A 17,110-nucleotide genomic window follows, 5' to 3' on the forward strand; every position below is an offset into this window, starting at 1 on the left:
CATTTCGTTTTTTTCGTTTTCTGTGAGCTCAATGCTCAGTTTCTGTAGAGATGGGTCAACTCAAGCCCAAACTGTGCGATTTAGTAGGGAGTTGTAGTTTCCAACAGGCCAATATTCTACACAGTGAGGGGAAAAAGTATTTGATCCCCTGCTGATTTTGTACGTTTGCCCACTGACAAAGACATGATCAGTCTACAATTTTAATGGTAGGTTTATTTGAACAGTGAGAGACAGAATAACAACAAAAAAATACAGAAAAACGCATGTCAAAAATGTTATAAATTGATTTGCATTTTAATTAGGGAAATAAGTATTTGACCCCTCTGCAAAACATGACTTAGTACTTGGTGGCAAAACCCTTGTTGGCAATCACAGAGGTCAGACGTTTCTTGTAGTTGGCCACCAGGTTTGCACACATCTCAGGAGGGATTTTGTTCCACTCTTGTTTGCAGATTTTCTCCAAGTCAAAGTCAAGTCAAGAACCACTCCTTTGTTGCCTTGGCCGTGTGTTTTGGGTCATTTTCATGCTGGAATACCCATCCACGACCCATTTTCAATGCCCTGGCTGAGGGAAGGAGGTTCTCACCCAAGATTTGATGGTACATGGCCCCGTCCATCGTCCCTTTGATGCGGTGAAGTTGTCCTATCCCCTTAGCAGAAAAACATCCCCAAAGCATAATGTTTCCACCTCCATGTTTGACGGTGGGGATGGTGTTCTTGGGGTCATAGGCAGCATTCCTCCTCCTCCAAACATGGCGAGTTGAGTTGATGCCAAAGAGCTCGATTTTGGTCTCATCTGACCACAACACTTTCACCCAGTTCTCCTCTGAATCATTCAGATGTTCATTGGCAAACTTCAGACGGGCCTGTATATGTGCTTTCTTGAGCAGGGGGACCTTGCGGGCGCTGCAGGATTTCAGTCCTTCACGGCGTAGTGTTACCAATTGTTTTCTTGGTGACTATGGTCCCAGCTGCCTTGAGATCATTGACAAGATCCTCCCGTGTAGTTCTGGGCTGATTCCTCACCGTTCTCATGATCATTGCAACTCCACGAGGTGAGATCTTGCATGGAGCCCCAGGCCAAGGGAGATTGACAATTATTTTGTGTTTCTTCCACTTGCGAATAATCGCACCAACTTTTGTCACCTTCTCACCAAGCTGCTTGGCGATGGTCTTTTAGCCCATTCCAGCCTTGTGTAGGTCTACAATCTTGTCCCTGACATCCTTGGAGAGCTCTTTGGTCTTGGCCATGGTGGAGAGTTTGGAATCTGATTGATTGCTTCTGTGGACAGGTGTCTTTTATACAGGTAACAAACTGAGATTAGGAGCACTCCCTTTAAGAGTGTGCTCCTAATCTCAGCTCGTTACCTGTATAAAAGACACCTGTGAGCCAGAAATCTTTCTAATTGAGAGGGGGTCAAATACTTATTTCCCTCATTCAAATGCAAATCAATTTATAACATTTTTGACATGTGTTTTTCTGGATTTTTTTGTTGTTATTCTGTCTCTCACTGTTCAAATAAACCTACCATTAAAATTATTATAGACTGATCATTTCTTTGTCAGTGGGCAAACGTACAAAATCAGCAGGGGATCAAATACTTTTTTCCCTCACTGTAGTTTAGTGCAGAAAACATGGTAATTAACTACATTGCGCGCCCGCCTACTTGTCCGGTCTGTGTGGAGCAGACATGGAGACCTCATTGACAGAGAAAGGGAGAGAATAAGCGATCGAGAGGGATCGAAAGCAGTTGCTTTGCGAGGGATCACTACCTGGAAATACATGATCTAAGTGATTTTGATAGTTGATATTCAGCAGTCATAAAAGTATGCCTTATTTACTTTGAAGAACTACTAAAATAGTGACTTTGTCAGACTGTATAGGCAGGAGCTCTATAGAGATGAGAATATGACTTGGAATGTGTTACGGCGTTCAACCCACATAATGCATAGTGCATGTTTTATTTTAGTTTTTTTTAGAATCCAAATGGAAAAGTGTGATACATTGTTAACAATCGAGCCGAAACCAAACCAACCTCAAAAAGCACTAATCGCTCAGCACTATCAAGAAGTCACTGAGCAATAGATGAAACTACATTTCCAATTGCCCCTGGTCTCCCCTATATAGTGTACTACTTTTGACCAGAGCCATATGGGGGCTATATAGGGAATATGGTTCCATTTGGGATGCAGACTTGGCCTGCATGTTGGTCTGGGAGCTCCTGTAGATCATGTGACTAGAGGCCTGTACTGCAGTAATATGGAGGTAATTCGGTGCTGAAGTCGAGGCATGTGAGTTTGTTTAACAGGCGGTTCTCTCTTCATCTCCTCTTTTTCTCCTAACGTGGAGCTGTGGCATCAGGCCTCTAGGCCAAACTCTTGCTGTCAGCTCCGCTCAGCTCCTCTGACCGGCCTTTCTCTCTCTCTCTCTCTCTCTCTCTCTCTCTCTCTCTTAGTTTTTTAAGAGGAGGATCATAAACCTCCTGTCTTTACTGGTAGGATGACATGACAATAGCCTATAGTGTTGGTAGGTAGACAGACTAGTGCTGTCAACAGAACAGCAGGTGATGAGTCTCAGTGTAAGCCGGTGACATATAGCCAGAAAGGCTTACTGTTGTAGCAGAGTATTTTTTTTGGTATGTGTAGAAAGTAGGGCTGTAACTGTATTCGTACCGAACCGTTCGGGGACCTATGTACAGTCGGCACTGTAAATCTGAATGAATACAAACAGAAATAAACACTAGGGCTAGGCCTATAGGCTATGCCTACGCTGCGTTGGATGCCATTGTCTCGTGAGTAAATCTGAGCTGAAAAAACATTGTAGGCTATGCGCACGCACGTTGTAATACAAATTATAATCTCAACTGGTGGATTTCAAGCTATCCTTTTGTTGGGCGCAGCCGGGAACTCTGTCGATGGCGAATGGTGGGGCACGTGGTGGGATCAATAAACCAGAATTGGAGGATCCTTTTGGCTTCACAGTCGATTACAACAGGGATGGACAGAGAGTTGTGGATAAAAAGTTAATAGTATGTTTTCCACTGCTCAACGAGAATAGCCTATGCAGAGTGGCGCGTGTAGCTTGTTGTTGTCGGCAAAGCAAGTTAGGAGATTATCGATCAATGGAAGATGGAATTAAAAGTTAAATGAGAAGTATATGCTACAACGAACAAGAGCCAACAGGTAGGCTGCTATTTAATAATCTGAATGGAGGTGTTATTTATAACTGTAGGACAGGAAGAAAGAGCATGCAGACTCAATTAGCCTAGCTAGCTAATTTATCTTAGTCAATTAGCTTCTCTCGGTTTGTTACAGTCAAGACGGGTACTACATAATCATATTGGACTATAAATAATCTAGCTATGACAAGCTAGAAGTTAGTCTACTAGCGTATGTCAGCTAGGGTGGATGCTGCCTCTCCCTCCCTCACATTTCACTCACTCACAGTACACACACCGCAAGGCCCCTCTGCCTGCTCTCCCTCGCGCTTTATCAGCTCTGGTTAATAAAATCGCTCACAAATTGACTTTTCTGCTGCTTTCCTCACTCGGATCCGACTACGTCTATACGGAACTGGTCGACCTCGGTTCCGTTCGGAACGGGTCTCTATATTTGACTGACCTCCTCGATTCGGTCTTATGTAGCAACATTTTAAATTGTATTTTTTTTTTTTTACATTGGATAAAAGTAGAGACTCAGTGCTAGAAAATTGTGTATCATACACTACAATTGAGGAACAATGGAGAGGTAATTCTGCTTTGAAAGTTGATAAACTTGTAACCCCACTTTTGAGAAAATGTCCCTTCAATGTTTTGGTACACCTACTGGAGAGCTCTTTGTCTACACCCATTCAGCATCGTTCACACCCTCTTAAGCCTTAGCCCCACTCATCTCTTTAAGGATTCACATGTGAGTCCATGTGCTAAACAGAGAGTAGTTTAATAAACAACCAAAGATTTCAAGACTAAAAGTAGTAGCTTACAATAAGGAAAAACTCCAGGTGAAAATACACTTCATCTAGTCCTTGGCCTATATCCTAATCTGACTTTGTGCAGGTCATGCTGTTCTTCACATTACGGTCTCTGGTAAACACACTATATCAAAATAAATCAATGTTTATTTGTCATATGTACAGGATACAGAAGGTGTAAACGGTACAGTAAAATGGTTACTTGCATAGTAGCAATATAAAAAACTGAAAGTGTCCAGATAAAAATATTTTATCATTATTAGATGATGCTTAACCAGATGCACTTGTCTAAATTGATGGGTCATGTGAAGGAAATGCTATAACCACCCCCCAGCCACATCTAGATAAGTGGATGGGTTACGATTGTCTAGACATGTACAGATGTTCATGAAATACAATAGATGGCCGTAATCACCCCCAGACACACCTGGCTAACTTGATGGGTCATGTAATCATCTGGCGAAGTAGAGTCTTTTGTTTAGACATGTAGCTAGCTAGCTAAACCAATGAACCGGCATAATCCCAACTCCTACTACTACCAATACAAACGTTGGTATAGCTGTAGTATGAATCTGCAGGTAGCTAAAGGTTCAACGTTAGCTAGCTAACAGTAGGCTATAACTAGCAATGCAAAGTGATTTCTGATTTGAATAATATTACTACACAGATCATACGCGTAACGTTAGCTAGCGAGCCAGCAAGCTAATGTTCGCTAGCTAGCTAACAGGTGGCTTGAACTTGCAATGAAACGACTTTTTAACAAAATTAGAAACGTATAAACTCTGAAAATGTAGCTAGACTCTTACCTGTATACATGGGTGAACGATTCATGGCAGACTGTAACCATTTAACTCGGTTTTGTTTGTAGCTTCATCTTGTTGGGCCAGCGTTGTCAGGTCACTCCGGTTCACACTGACCGTGGCGTGTACAGAAAGTAGCCCATCACTTTTTTCCAACTGATCTGTCGATAGCGCCTGCAAAATTCAGGGCATCAATGTTGTTGAGAAAAATAGCAAAACTTTTGTAATTCTCGATGGCTAACGTTATATCTTTGAAAAATGGCGCGGTAGAAAGGACTATCAACACGTACTGAACAGCTCAAGTTATAGACAGAAGCGTGCTACATGGCAGACCAATCCAAACTCATCTCCCAGCATGTCAAGCCCATCCATTATCTCAGCCAATCATGGCTAGCGGGAATGTTCCTATCTTTTTCCGTGGCTAAACCAACTAGGCTCGTAATTTAACAATTTTATTCGTGTTTATGGATGGAATACAAGTTTGTTATTAAGGCACATGAAAGTTCACATGTTCCAGAAGCCATTTCTGCCCAATAACGCATTTGTAAAAATAAATAAATTATGTTTAAGTTCAAATGACTCTCCTGTGAAGTAGTGACGTGCGACACACGCCTAGTTTCCTGAAACGAGTCACATATTGAGAAATGTATTTACGCATATTTGTCTGGGTGGGAAAGCCCCAGGTCCATATCAGAACGGGTCCAATTTTTTAGACCTCTACTTGAGGCCCAACATAACAATCCCTGTCACAACAGACAATGCCAGAAACATTGTGAATGATGTCACAGAAACTGGACTTGGGCCATAGGGTGTTTTTTAGTTTTGCCAAATAAACAGAAATGAACAACAGTAACTGTTGGAATTTCATTTTTCCGCTGTACCGTAACCGAACCGTGACCCCAAAACCGCAATACGTACCGAACTGTTTGGTGAACCGTTACATCCCTAGTGGAAAGGTATTGACTGAAGGAAAGGTCCTAGGCCTAAAGAGGGATGGTGCTTGTGTTGTAGGCCTCTGCAAAACCATTTGATTGGTTCGGTGTCTTCAATTTCTCGATAGCGATCTGTATAGCCTACTACATCCACTAAGATGGACCCTCAGTCACATGAAAGCTGTCGGCTAGTCCTCTATACTAGCACTGAAGTACCCTGCTCCATTTCTGTTATTCCTCAGTATATTCTGCTGTACTGCTGTTGTCTCCAGTGTTGTTGCCCAGGGCCTCTCAGCTGATCCGCTGTTCTAAAACAACATAATCAAAGCCTCACAGAAAGCAGAAGAAGAGCTTTATGGCTCTGGGCAGAAGCTACGCAGCCTCTCTGTCTAGCTCAGTTTATACCCAATTGGTTTTCTACCATTTCGGGCATTCCGAGTCCTCAGTCTTGCTTTTAGTTGGAATTGCTATCTGGAGTCATCATAGGTCTAGAGAGAGAGGCCTGGCATGACCCTGCTGCATGCTACTAAAGATGGGCCTTATGAAGCCTATTTCATTTATTTATTTCACCTTTATTTAACCAGGTAAGCCAGTTGAGAACAAGTTCTCATTTACAACTGCGACCTGGCCAAGATAAAGCAAAGCAGTGCGGTAAAAAACAACAACAGACTAATCACATAAGAGGTATTAATGTAGCCTAAATCACATGGTTTCCCAGAGCCGACCCCAGTATAAACCTAGCTTATGTCTCACTGGATCTCTCTCACACACACACACACACACACACACACACACACTAACTTCACCTCTTCACAGCAGGCGTGAAGTGATGTGCTCCGTTTGTTTATAGTAAAGAGGAAGTGAATCATAATGGTGCTCTATTAATATCCTTGAGGGGAATGACGGTGTATGCTTTATGTATTTCACTTGCATTTCAAATTTTATTTTGTAAGGCGTTTGTCTAATTTAGCCTTCTGTTATTTCTTTAATGTGTTCTCATCATACCTTCTTCAATCAACTAGGATAATCATTTTTTCTGGGCTGCTGGCTGGGGTCATGTACAGGTCAGGACAGGAGGACTCAAATGTGATCATGATAATGTCTGTTAATGGCTCACAGACTGTGCTATCTTCATTCCCCAAGTGCCTGGGTTGTATTCATTACTGTACACGTAGCAAAACGTTTTGTAACTGATTATGGAAACAAGCTTTTCTTATTGGACAAGTTAAGGTAGTTCCCTCCCTGTTTCAGTCCGTTTTGCTCAGTTTGGTACCTAGTGGTCCCATTTTTCCACACGAGAGGTGGGATTCAGTGGACCTTGTTACAGTTGGCTAAATCACAGGCAAGTATACTACATTACCAAAAATATGTGGACACCTGCTCGTCAAACATCTCATTCCAAAATCATGGGCATTAATATGGAGTTGGTGCCCCTTTTGCTGCTATAACAGCCTCCACTCTTCTGGGAAGGCTTTCCACTAGATGTTTGAACATTGCTGCGGGGACTTGCTTCTGTTCAGCCACAAGCATTAGTGAGTTCGGGCACTGATGTTAGGCGATTAGGCCTGGCTCGTAGTCGGTGTTACAATTCATCCCAAAGGAGTTCGATGGAGTTGAGGTCAGGGCTCTGTGCAGGCCAGTCAAGTTCTTCCACACTGATCACGACAAACTATTTCTGTATGGATCTCGCTTTCTGCACAGGGGCATTGTCATGCTGAAACAGGAAAGGGCCTTCCCCTAACTGTTGCCACAAAGTTGGAAGCACAGAATCGTCTAAAATGTCATTGTATGCTGTACCGTTAAGATTTCCCTTCACTGGAACTAAGGGGCCTAGCCTGAACAATTAAAAACAATCCCAGACCATTATTCCTCCTCCACCAAACTTTACAGTTGGCACTATGCATTCCGGCAGGTAGCGTTCTCCTGCCATCCGCCAAACCCAGATTTGTCTATGGAGCATAGAACGCGTTTCCACTGCTCCAGAGTCAAGTGGCGGCAAACTTTACACCACTCCAGCCGATTCTTGGCATTGCGCATGGGGATCTTAGGCATGTGTGCGGCTGCTCAGCCATGGAAACCCATTTCATGAAGCTCCCAACGAACAGTTCTTGTGTTGATGTTGCTTCCAGAGGCAGTTTGGAACTCGGTAGTGAGTGTTGCAACTGAGGCGCTGAGCCGTTGTTGCTCCTAGACATTTCCACTTCACAATAACAGCATTTACAAAGTCAAGGGGTATGAATACTTTCCTGAATGCACTATAGTGTATCTTCTCATCCAAGTGCATGTTTGTAGATAGCAATGCAAGCGATTTACCTATTGGTTTATTAATGCCTTCCATAAAACATTTTTTAAATTTTATTTATTTATTTGATTACATCATAAAATATGAATGCAGTGAATTATTGACATATCTCCCGGTGATATGTGGTACATTATGCAGTAGTTAATGTGTTGATTATTGCACTGAGAAGTTTGTCATTGTTGCAGAGCAGAAGATTACGCTCTGGAGTATAACTTTTAGAATGGAACGGAAGTGAAACTTTCCACCAGGCATGGCCGTGAACATGCCACACACACACCACTTCTGAGTAGTACAGTCAGGTGGATTTGTCTGAGGATCTCAACGTCCCGTTCAGAATTACAAGATTGAGTGATGGATTAATCAGTTTTTCCTTAGGTTTCCTCTTCCTGGAATTCAGAGTAGAGGGATAATGAATGAAACCATTAAACTATGGTAAAGAAAAAGGAATCTATAAGAATCCTCAGCTATAGTTCTGGGTTTCGAGGTTAGAAGAACTAGCCTTTCAGACACTTCTGAAACATGCCTAACTCTCTTCAGAATCAGTTCTACTTCAAAATGATGAAATGCAGTACGTTATTATTGACCTATTGACAGCATCTCTATTGTTGGAGATTAGTCCTAATTATTTAATGGGTTGATGTCTTTTAAAAGGGGAAAAAAAACTCACATGACTTAAAGAAGGCATTAGTCTTTGTGAGGAACAGATGTTGCAGAGGGAAACGGGAGAATACAATATGCATCTAAAATTATTAATATTTTGATAGCGTGCGCGGCTGATTTATCGAAGCAGGGTTCCATGCGCCTCGTTAATGGGTTTAAGGAGATGCCTTTGTTGGTTGATTTCCATCATTAATAAAATATAATTGATAATGCTCTCGCTGCTGCAGTGGAAGGAAGCGTGTGTTATTATGTAGGCTAGGTCTATGTGTACACACTAGGGTTGTCACGACACCATTATCGCAATACTCAGAGGTATCATGGCAAGGAAATGTCTTTTGTTTTCCTTTTTGCCATGGAAAATCAGGTATTGTAGTATTGTGATACTTGTATCGTGACCACCCTAGTACGCACACACATACATTCATAACCATGGAAGAGGCCCATCCAGGATGAATCATGGAAAGGAGGAGGAGGTTTAACCTTAAGATCAACAGGGTTTATTGAGGACGATTTAAAACGTTGGCGTCTTGGTGAACGGCATGTCGTCGATTAGTTCTGTAAAGGACGTGCTCAATGGCCGTGTCATTGTACTGTCATGTGGGACGTCTTGATTGGTAGTTTCTTTCTCTCCATGGTGATGTAGTGTCAATGTTTGTCTTTCATTTGTCACACATCTCCCACATAGAGCTGTCAGTATGAAATACCATAGTGAATATGGGGTGATAATTCCCTGGGATATCCCTGCTCCGTACTCTTCCTCCTTGGAAGTGGTTGTTTTCGTGCACAAACCACTATTGAGTGTCTCTGTATGGGATTAGAATGTTGTTTTCATTTGCATTACATTTGCATGTCAATTTACATAATGTTATTTATCAAATCTTGTCCACTCTGTCTGATTTAAATCAAACCAGGAGGCAGAGCAGTTGCCATAACAGGCAGGGATGCAACCAATCAGGATGCTCTGACGCAACCAATCAGGTGCAGCTGTATAACTTTTTGAGGATCTGAGGACCCATGCCAAATCTTTTCAGTCTCCTGAGGGGGAATAGGCTTTGTCGTGCCCTCTTCACGACTGTCTTGGTGTGTTTGGACAATGATAGTTTGTTGGTGATGTGGACACCAAGGAACTTGAAGCTCTCAACCTGCTCCGCTACACCCCCGTCGACGAGAATGGGGGCGTGCTCGGTCCTCCTTTTCCTGTAGTCCACAATCATGTAGCCTATGTCAGTGATGTTCCAAAGCCACTCAACAGACATTTGAGTAGCCTACACTAGGGTTGGCCGGTACCCACACTTTCATACCGTTCCTGTACCATAACGGGGTATTCGGTATTACCGGCAGTGCACACAAGGGGCACTATATCTTTCCAAATATGCATTTGACGCACAAAACACATTTAGGCAGCAGGGATCTTGATCCAGGAGGGAATTGATCATCTCTGCTGTAACCAAGAAGCTTGATCTTGCAAGTTAGCAAACCACATTCATAGCTGGAGACCTGAGCTGGAGTAATTTATTTGGCACATCTTTGATAGTTAACCTATCTAAGCAGTGGCGTACAGTAATAACGCACAAGCCTAGCCTATACTGCATAGCTTTATGTTGCCTTGTTGTCTTGTGTTGAATTCCCCCAAGTGATCCTATTTATATCCAGGGATAGTGAAAGATACCAAGCCTTCGCCTTTTTCGTTTCTCCTCTTCTTTTTCTCCTGAATGTCTCTTTGTGTTGTTTCTCTCAGATAGCCTAAACCCTCATCTTTCCTGAGTCTCGGCTGAGGACAAACACAACGTTGTGACTGTAAGTACTGACATGGAACAAAGACAAAAAGCATAGGCCTGAAGCTTAATTGGATAGTATTATTAGTTTATCAAATCAAATCAAGCTTTATTTATACAGCACATTTCAGACATGGAATGCACAGGGAAATAAAACTATAAAAACAATGAAAATAAAAACGTAAATATTTAATGCACAACAAACAGAGGATAAAAAACAAAATAATAACAATAAAAACTAACGACTAAAATGCACCCTAAAAAAAAGCAAAGCTAAAAAGATGCCCACAGTTTCGGCCCCCCTCAGGTTCTCTGGCAGGCTATTCCAGAGGCTGGTGGCATAGCCTCTCCATGCCTCTTGGTGCTAGGCTGTGGGATAGTTAAAAGGTCAATGCCAGAGGACCTGAGGGACCTACTGGGTACATAGCATATATATTAGTTATATTTTCCATTGCTCTACTAAACGTAGTCCTCCCACTCTTTCTTTTATCAGATGAGTCCTCCTGTTCTTGCTCTGTGGTGTTCAGTTTTGTTCTTACTCTATGGTGTTTACTGCTGCAATCATCCTACTCTTGTTCTGTGGTGTTAAAGAGTTAATCCTTGTTCTGTGGTGGTACACAGGTAGTTTAACCCCTCCTGTTGTTCTCATCCCAGGTTATGTTGGGTGGTGGTCATGCAGCACCCTAACTTTGAGACCCACCACCCTCTCCAGCCTGAGGGAGAGCAGGAGACGGTCTTCGACCCGCTCCACAACTTCAACAGGAACCGCAGCCGTGGTGAGTCAACCCAAATACATGTTAATTAAGGCTTTATTTACATGTTATAAACCCTTTATAGCAGCTATTTGAGGCTTAATTAAGCGGTTATTAACACTTCATATTCATAACCAAACACCGTTAATGACTTGAGTGAAGGAGAGATGGTGGGGGGGGCGAGGTAGTTGAATGTGGGGATACCGAAACACTGTGACTGAGAGAAAAGGAGACATTAATAGAGAGATGGATGGAGAAAGGTATAGAGAGATGGATGGAGAAAGGTATGGAGAAAGGTATAGAGAGATGGATGGAGAAAGGTATGGAGAAAGGTATGGAGAGATGGATGGAGAGATGGATGGAGAAAGGTATGGAGAGATGGATGGAGAAAGGTATGGAGAAAGGTATGGAGAGATGGATGGAGAAAGGTATGGAGTGGATTGTATACCGGTGAGTTATGAATACATCTGATGACGCCTGCGGGCAAAAGAAGGGTTAGTGTGTGTTAGCGTGTTGTTTAGCTAATTAATATTCATAGTGAGTGTCCCCAGAGCAGCAATACACTCCTGTAACTAATGTTGATTGACAGCTCCCAGGAGTGTGTGTTAACCTGCAGGGCAAATGAGTTATTATTTACGATGATTTAGGTTTGTGACTTCCCTGACTCTTACTCACGCTTGAGAAATACCTTGAGACATACCTCCTCTGTCCTTTTCCTCATGACATGATTTCATTGGTAAACGTAATGTGGTAGAAACCATGCTATTGAACATGCCTATTGAAATCTGTCAGAGAAAAGGATGCATTCAAACATCAATTGCGTTGAAGATGAGCCTCACTGATCCACGTAATTGGTGTCTATACCGCCTTCTAGTGGCTGCGTGTGTGAAATGCTTTGTATAAAATGTGTTTGTTTTACAGGAGGATCTCTGGATAGTAGCACTCTGTCTTACTCAGAGTCTGAGTCCACCTTCCTCTCCTACAGGTAAGAACCACAGGAGGTTGGTGGCACCTTAATTGGGGAGGACAGGTAAAGGTAACGGCTGGAACGGAATAAGTGGAATGGTATCAAATACATCCAACACATGGTTTCCATGGTTTCCATGTGTTTGATGCCATTCCATTCGCTCCGTTTCAGCCATTATTATGAGCCGTCCTCCCCTCAGCAGCCTCCACTGGTAAGAACTCATATTGCTGTGTGTGTTCATGCTTAATGTGTGATTGGTCTTTTGGTCCAGGTCACATGCAGATCTAATTCTCTGTGTATTGGATATTAGATTAAACAAAATTGCAGGAGGTGGAAAACTCACAAACTCACTAAAAGCTCTTCTCATGTCTCCCATTACCTCCCTCCATCCCTCCCATTACCTCCCTCCATCCCTCCCTCCATGTCTCCCATTACCTCCCTCCATCCCTCCCTCCCTCTGAAGGAAAGAATGGGATGACTTGTTTCTGAACAGTAATTACCTGGCCAGGATTCGACAGGCAGGCATCAGCGGCCGATTGCGGAGCAGCCGATTCCGCAGTGTGTGCTGGAAGGTAAACCACAGAGATAGCTCTCAAGTTTATTTTCTCATCAGAGTACTCTGTGTATGGCTCAGTGTCTTATCTGATCCGTCTAATTATCTAGACCTCCTAGGTAATGGATTCAAAGCTAACGCTGATATTACATTTATGTTGTGTGAATGGTGTCTTATCTATGGTGTATTTGCTTCTGTGCGGTCGATGGTATCTGAAGGAAGTTCTAGCATGTGTGTTGTTCTCTAGTTGTACCTGGAGGTCCTTCCTGAGGATAAGAGCCAATGGCTCAACAAGACCAAGGAGCTACGAGCCCAGTACGAGAAGATCAAAGAGACAGTGAGTTATTGTGTGTGTGTGTGTGTGTGTGTGTGTGTCTGTGTGTGCCAGTCACTGACCGTCTCCCCTCTCCTCTCAGCACATCACCAACCCCCGTAAAGCTGCAGGCCAGCAGGACCTTGTGGTCAACAATCCGCTCTCACAGGATGAGGGGGTAAGTGTAGTGTAGCCTCATATTCTCTCTGAATACACCTCCTTATACATAACGGAGTATGTGGACGTCTAAATATCCCTCTATCACAGGACTAAGGGGATATCCCTGTTGTAAATGTCAATGTATTATCATACCTTTATTATGATGTACAGGTAACTGCCAAAATAAAGGAAACGCCAACATAAAGTATCTTAATAGGGCGTTGGGCCACCACGAGCCAGAACAGCTTCAATGCACCTTGGCATAGATTCTACAAGTGTCTGGAACTCTATTGGAGGGATGTGACACCATTCTTCTACAGGAAATTCCATAATTTGGTGTTTTGTTGATGGTGGTGGAAAACGCTACCTTAGGCACCGCTCCAGAATCTCCCATAGGTGTTTAATTGGGTTGAGATCTGGTGACAGACGGCCATGGCAGATGGTTTACATCGTTTTCATGCTCATCAAACCATTCAGTAAACACTCGTGCCCTGTGGATGGGGGCATTGTCATCCTATGGGGGCATAGCCAGTGTAGCCAAAATAATGGCCTGCCCAGCATTTTTATACATGACCCAAATCATGATGAGATTTTAATTGCTTAATTAACTCAGGAACCACACCTGTGTGGAAGCACCTGCTTTCATTATACTTTGTTTCCCTCAAATGTACTCGTCTTTCCATTATTTTGGCAGTTACCTTTATGTGTCCCTATATTGTGTTATAATGTATTGACACCTGTAAGTATGGTGAATGGGTCTGTGGTGTATTCTCTGGTCCATATGTCCCTGTTCTCTCCTCTCCCTCCTGTCCAGAGCCTGTGGAACAAGTTCTTCCAGGACAAAGAGCTGAGAGGGATGATCAAACAGGACGTGATGAGAACGTGAGTCTGATTTAACATCTTCTCAACTGCTACACCTTTAAATACAGCTCTGGTTATCAAATAAGACTGTCATTCTCATGTCTACTGCACACCTCCCACATAAACACCATTATCTTTTCTTTCCCCCCTCTTCTCTCCCTCTCCCCTCTTTTTTTCTCTCTCCTCTCCCTCTCCCCTCTATTCTGTCTGTAGCTTTCCTGAGATGCGTTACTTCCAAGAGGAGGATGTCAGGACAAAACTGACAGACATCTTGTTCTGTTACGCCCGAGAGAACGAACAGTTACTGTACAAACAGGTACCACTACACCATTAGTTACTATTTCTACAGGCACACACTGTTAGATTTGCACACCATGACAGGGCCACCAGGCATGCTGTTGCAACTCCTAGGCTAAACCTTGTACTGTCCACATTGTGCTACACAGATAGAGAGGATGGATGACCAGTCAATGTTCTAACAGGAAGTGACATACGGCTGGCCACTGGGAATTAAGTTAATTGATGCTCTGTCAATACTGATAACACACCTCATGCATCACACTGAGAGAAACACAGGCCATGCTGAATCATGTTCTCTTTCTGTCTCTGTTGCTCTCGGTATCTGTGACCTCGCTGTCTCTGTGACCTCGCTGACTCTGTCTGTCTCTGTCTGCAGGGAATGCATGAGTTGTTGGCTCCTATCGTGTTCGTCCTGCACTGTGACCATCAGGCCTTTCAGCACGCCAGCGAGACCGCCCACCCCAGGTCAGTCACATCAGCACCCCTACTCCACATCTATCTCCTACCCTTCAGTTACACCCTATCCTGTCCATTCCTCCAAATTGGTTTGTGTGTTGATCTAATGCTTTTGTCTTTGGCCCACAGTGAGGAGATGATGTCTCTACTGAATCCAGTGTTCCATGAACATGACGCCTAGTGAGCGAAATATGCATTTTACTTTCTTCTGCATTCTAAATGTCCTAGGTGATGGAAATCATATAGGCAGGTCAGACTTCTAGCATGTTCTAGTTGAGACCCAGTCCATATGACTCTCCTCTGTCTCTGTGTGTCTGTGTTCTGCAGTGCCATGTTCTCCCAGCTGATGGAGACAGCAGAACCCTGGTTCTCCAGCTTCGAGAGGGAAGTCAGAAGGGTCAGTGTTATTCTCTTTACACGAAAAGTTGTAACACTCAACGGCTACTGAAGCTCCACTGTAGTTTCTTCTTATATCAGCGTTGTATTTTATGTTCATGTTATTCCGCTGTTGACGTCAGATGTTGTGCGAACGTTCTCCTCAGGGGAAGGACGAGATGCTGACCAGCATGCCGTTCGCCCGGCCGCAGGACTCGGGGCCGTCTGTTGCTATAGTGACCAAAGTGAACCGCATCCAGGACCAGCTGGTGAAGAAGCATGACGTGGAGTTGCACATGCACGTCAACCGCCTGGAGATCGCCCCGCAGATATACGGCATGTGAGTACTGCCACCTGTCTGTGTAGTGTGTCTGTCTAGTGTGTCTGTAGTGTGTGTCTTGTGAGTGTACCTCTGTTTAGTGTGTGTGTGTTGTGTGACTGTACGTCTGTTTAGTGTGTTTGTGTGTGCGTCTGTTTTAAGTGTGTGTGCATCTGTTTTAAGTGTGTGTGTGTGTGCACGTCTGTTTTAATATGTGTGTTTGTGTCTGTTTTTAATATGTGTGTGTGCGTCTGTTTTAATATTTGTGTGTGTGTGTCTCTAGTCGCTGGGTGCGTCTGCTGTTTGGCCGTGAGTTCCCCCTGCAGGACCTGTTGGTGGTGTGGGACGCCCTGTTTGCTGACAGCATCACTCTGGACCTGGTGGACTATGTCTTTGTAGCCATGCTGCTCTATATCAGAGACGCCTGTAAGGACCTCCCTCACTGCCAATCAATACATATGTCAATCACTTAGTCAGTCACTTGGACTGTTGGTCAGTCAGCTATTCAGTCATAGTCAGTCACCTAGTCAGTCAGCTAGCTAGTTAGTTAGTCAGTCAGTCGGTCAGTCACGGAGCCTTGCTAACTGTTTGTGTTTTCCTGTCTGTCTCAGTGATAGCGAGTAACTTCCAGACCTGTCTGGGCCTTCTAATGCACTACCCACCTATAGGAGACATCCACACCCTACTACACAAGGCTCTGTTCCTCAGAGATCCCAAGGTAAGAACACACAGACACAAACACACATTTCTGAGACACACAGACACACAAGCAGTCCTGGCTCCAGCACACGTTCTGTCCTGTCCAGTCTCCTCCATTTGACCACTGACCCGTGTAAACTGTGACTGCTTGGTCCCATCATGGTGTGGTGTTCCTGACAGACGGTGAGGCCTGATCCGGTGTGACAGAACCGCCCCGGGTCAGACTGCATTGTCCAAACGCGTCCCCATCACCTTCACACCTGGGGGGGCTGGGGGGTACAGGGGGAGAGGGATGGATAAATGGATGGAGATGGGTCATTGAGAGAGGCGGAAGATAGCGGGGGTGGAATCGGGCTTAGGGAGAGGAGAGGAAGGGGTGGAGGTTAGGGAGAGGGATGGAGATGGGTGACATTCGAGGCTGAAGAGATCAAATCAAATTTTGTCACATGCGCCGAATACAACAGGTGTAGACCTTACAGTGAAATGCATACTTACAAGCCCTTAACCAACAATGCAGTTTTAAGAAAAATAAGTTTTAAGTAAAAAATAACAAATAATTAAAGAGCAGCAGTAAAATAACAGTAGCGAGGCTATATACAGGGGGTACCGGTACAGAGTCAATGTGCGGGGGCACAGGTTAGTCGAGGTAATTGAGGTAATATGTACAGTGGGGAAAATAAGTATTTAGGCAGCCAACAATTGTGCAAGTTCTTCCACTTAAAAAGATGAGAGGCCTGTAATTTTCATCATAGGTACACGTCAACTATGACAGACAAAATGAGAAGAAAAACATCCAGAAAATCACATTGTAGGATTTTTTATGAAGTTATTTGCAAATTATGGTGGAAAATAAGTATTTGGTCAATAACAAAAGTTTCTCAATACTTTGTTATATACCCTTTGTTGGCAATGACACA

The 17,110-nt window shown here is 43.6% G+C and overlaps 2 protein-coding genes across 2 annotated transcripts in view; both read left to right on the forward strand.

Moving 5' to 3' along the window:
* LOC121585797 (DNA-binding protein SATB1-like) overlaps window positions 1–10,411 on the forward strand; it is an 85,574-nt gene extending 75,163 nt beyond the window's left edge. Inside the window, exon 13 of the mRNA XM_045216250.1 lies at window positions 10,403–10,411. Coding sequence (XP_045072185.1) covers window positions 10,403–10,411 — 9 coding nt within the window. The remainder of the gene's footprint in view (window positions 1–10,402) is intronic.
* The window catches only part of LOC121586703 (TBC1 domain family member 5), a 48,363-nt gene that overhangs the window by 19,430 nt on the left and 11,823 nt on the right, over window positions 1–17,110 (forward strand). Inside the window, exons 2-15 of the mRNA XM_041903627.2 lie at window positions 10,403–10,461; window positions 11,094–11,215; window positions 12,113–12,176; window positions 12,622–12,730; window positions 12,959–13,048; window positions 13,128–13,202; window positions 13,998–14,065; window positions 14,258–14,360; window positions 14,721–14,809; window positions 14,930–14,980; window positions 15,128–15,197; window positions 15,343–15,515; window positions 15,778–15,920; window positions 16,106–16,212. Coding sequence (XP_041759561.1) covers window positions 11,113–11,215; window positions 12,113–12,176; window positions 12,622–12,730; window positions 12,959–13,048; window positions 13,128–13,202; window positions 13,998–14,065; window positions 14,258–14,360; window positions 14,721–14,809; window positions 14,930–14,980; window positions 15,128–15,197; window positions 15,343–15,515; window positions 15,778–15,920; window positions 16,106–16,212 — 1,245 coding nt within the window. The 5' untranslated portion in view covers window positions 10,403–10,461; window positions 11,094–11,112. The remainder of the gene's footprint in view (window positions 1–10,402; window positions 10,462–11,093; window positions 11,216–12,112; window positions 12,177–12,621; window positions 12,731–12,958; window positions 13,049–13,127; window positions 13,203–13,997; window positions 14,066–14,257; window positions 14,361–14,720; window positions 14,810–14,929; window positions 14,981–15,127; window positions 15,198–15,342; window positions 15,516–15,777; window positions 15,921–16,105; window positions 16,213–17,110) is intronic.

Source organism: Coregonus clupeaformis, unplaced genomic scaffold (assembly GCF_020615455.1).
Source record: "Coregonus clupeaformis isolate EN_2021a unplaced genomic scaffold, ASM2061545v1 scaf0650, whole genome shotgun sequence".
NCBI classification, from domain to species: domain Eukaryota; kingdom Metazoa; phylum Chordata; class Actinopteri; order Salmoniformes; family Salmonidae; genus Coregonus; species Coregonus clupeaformis.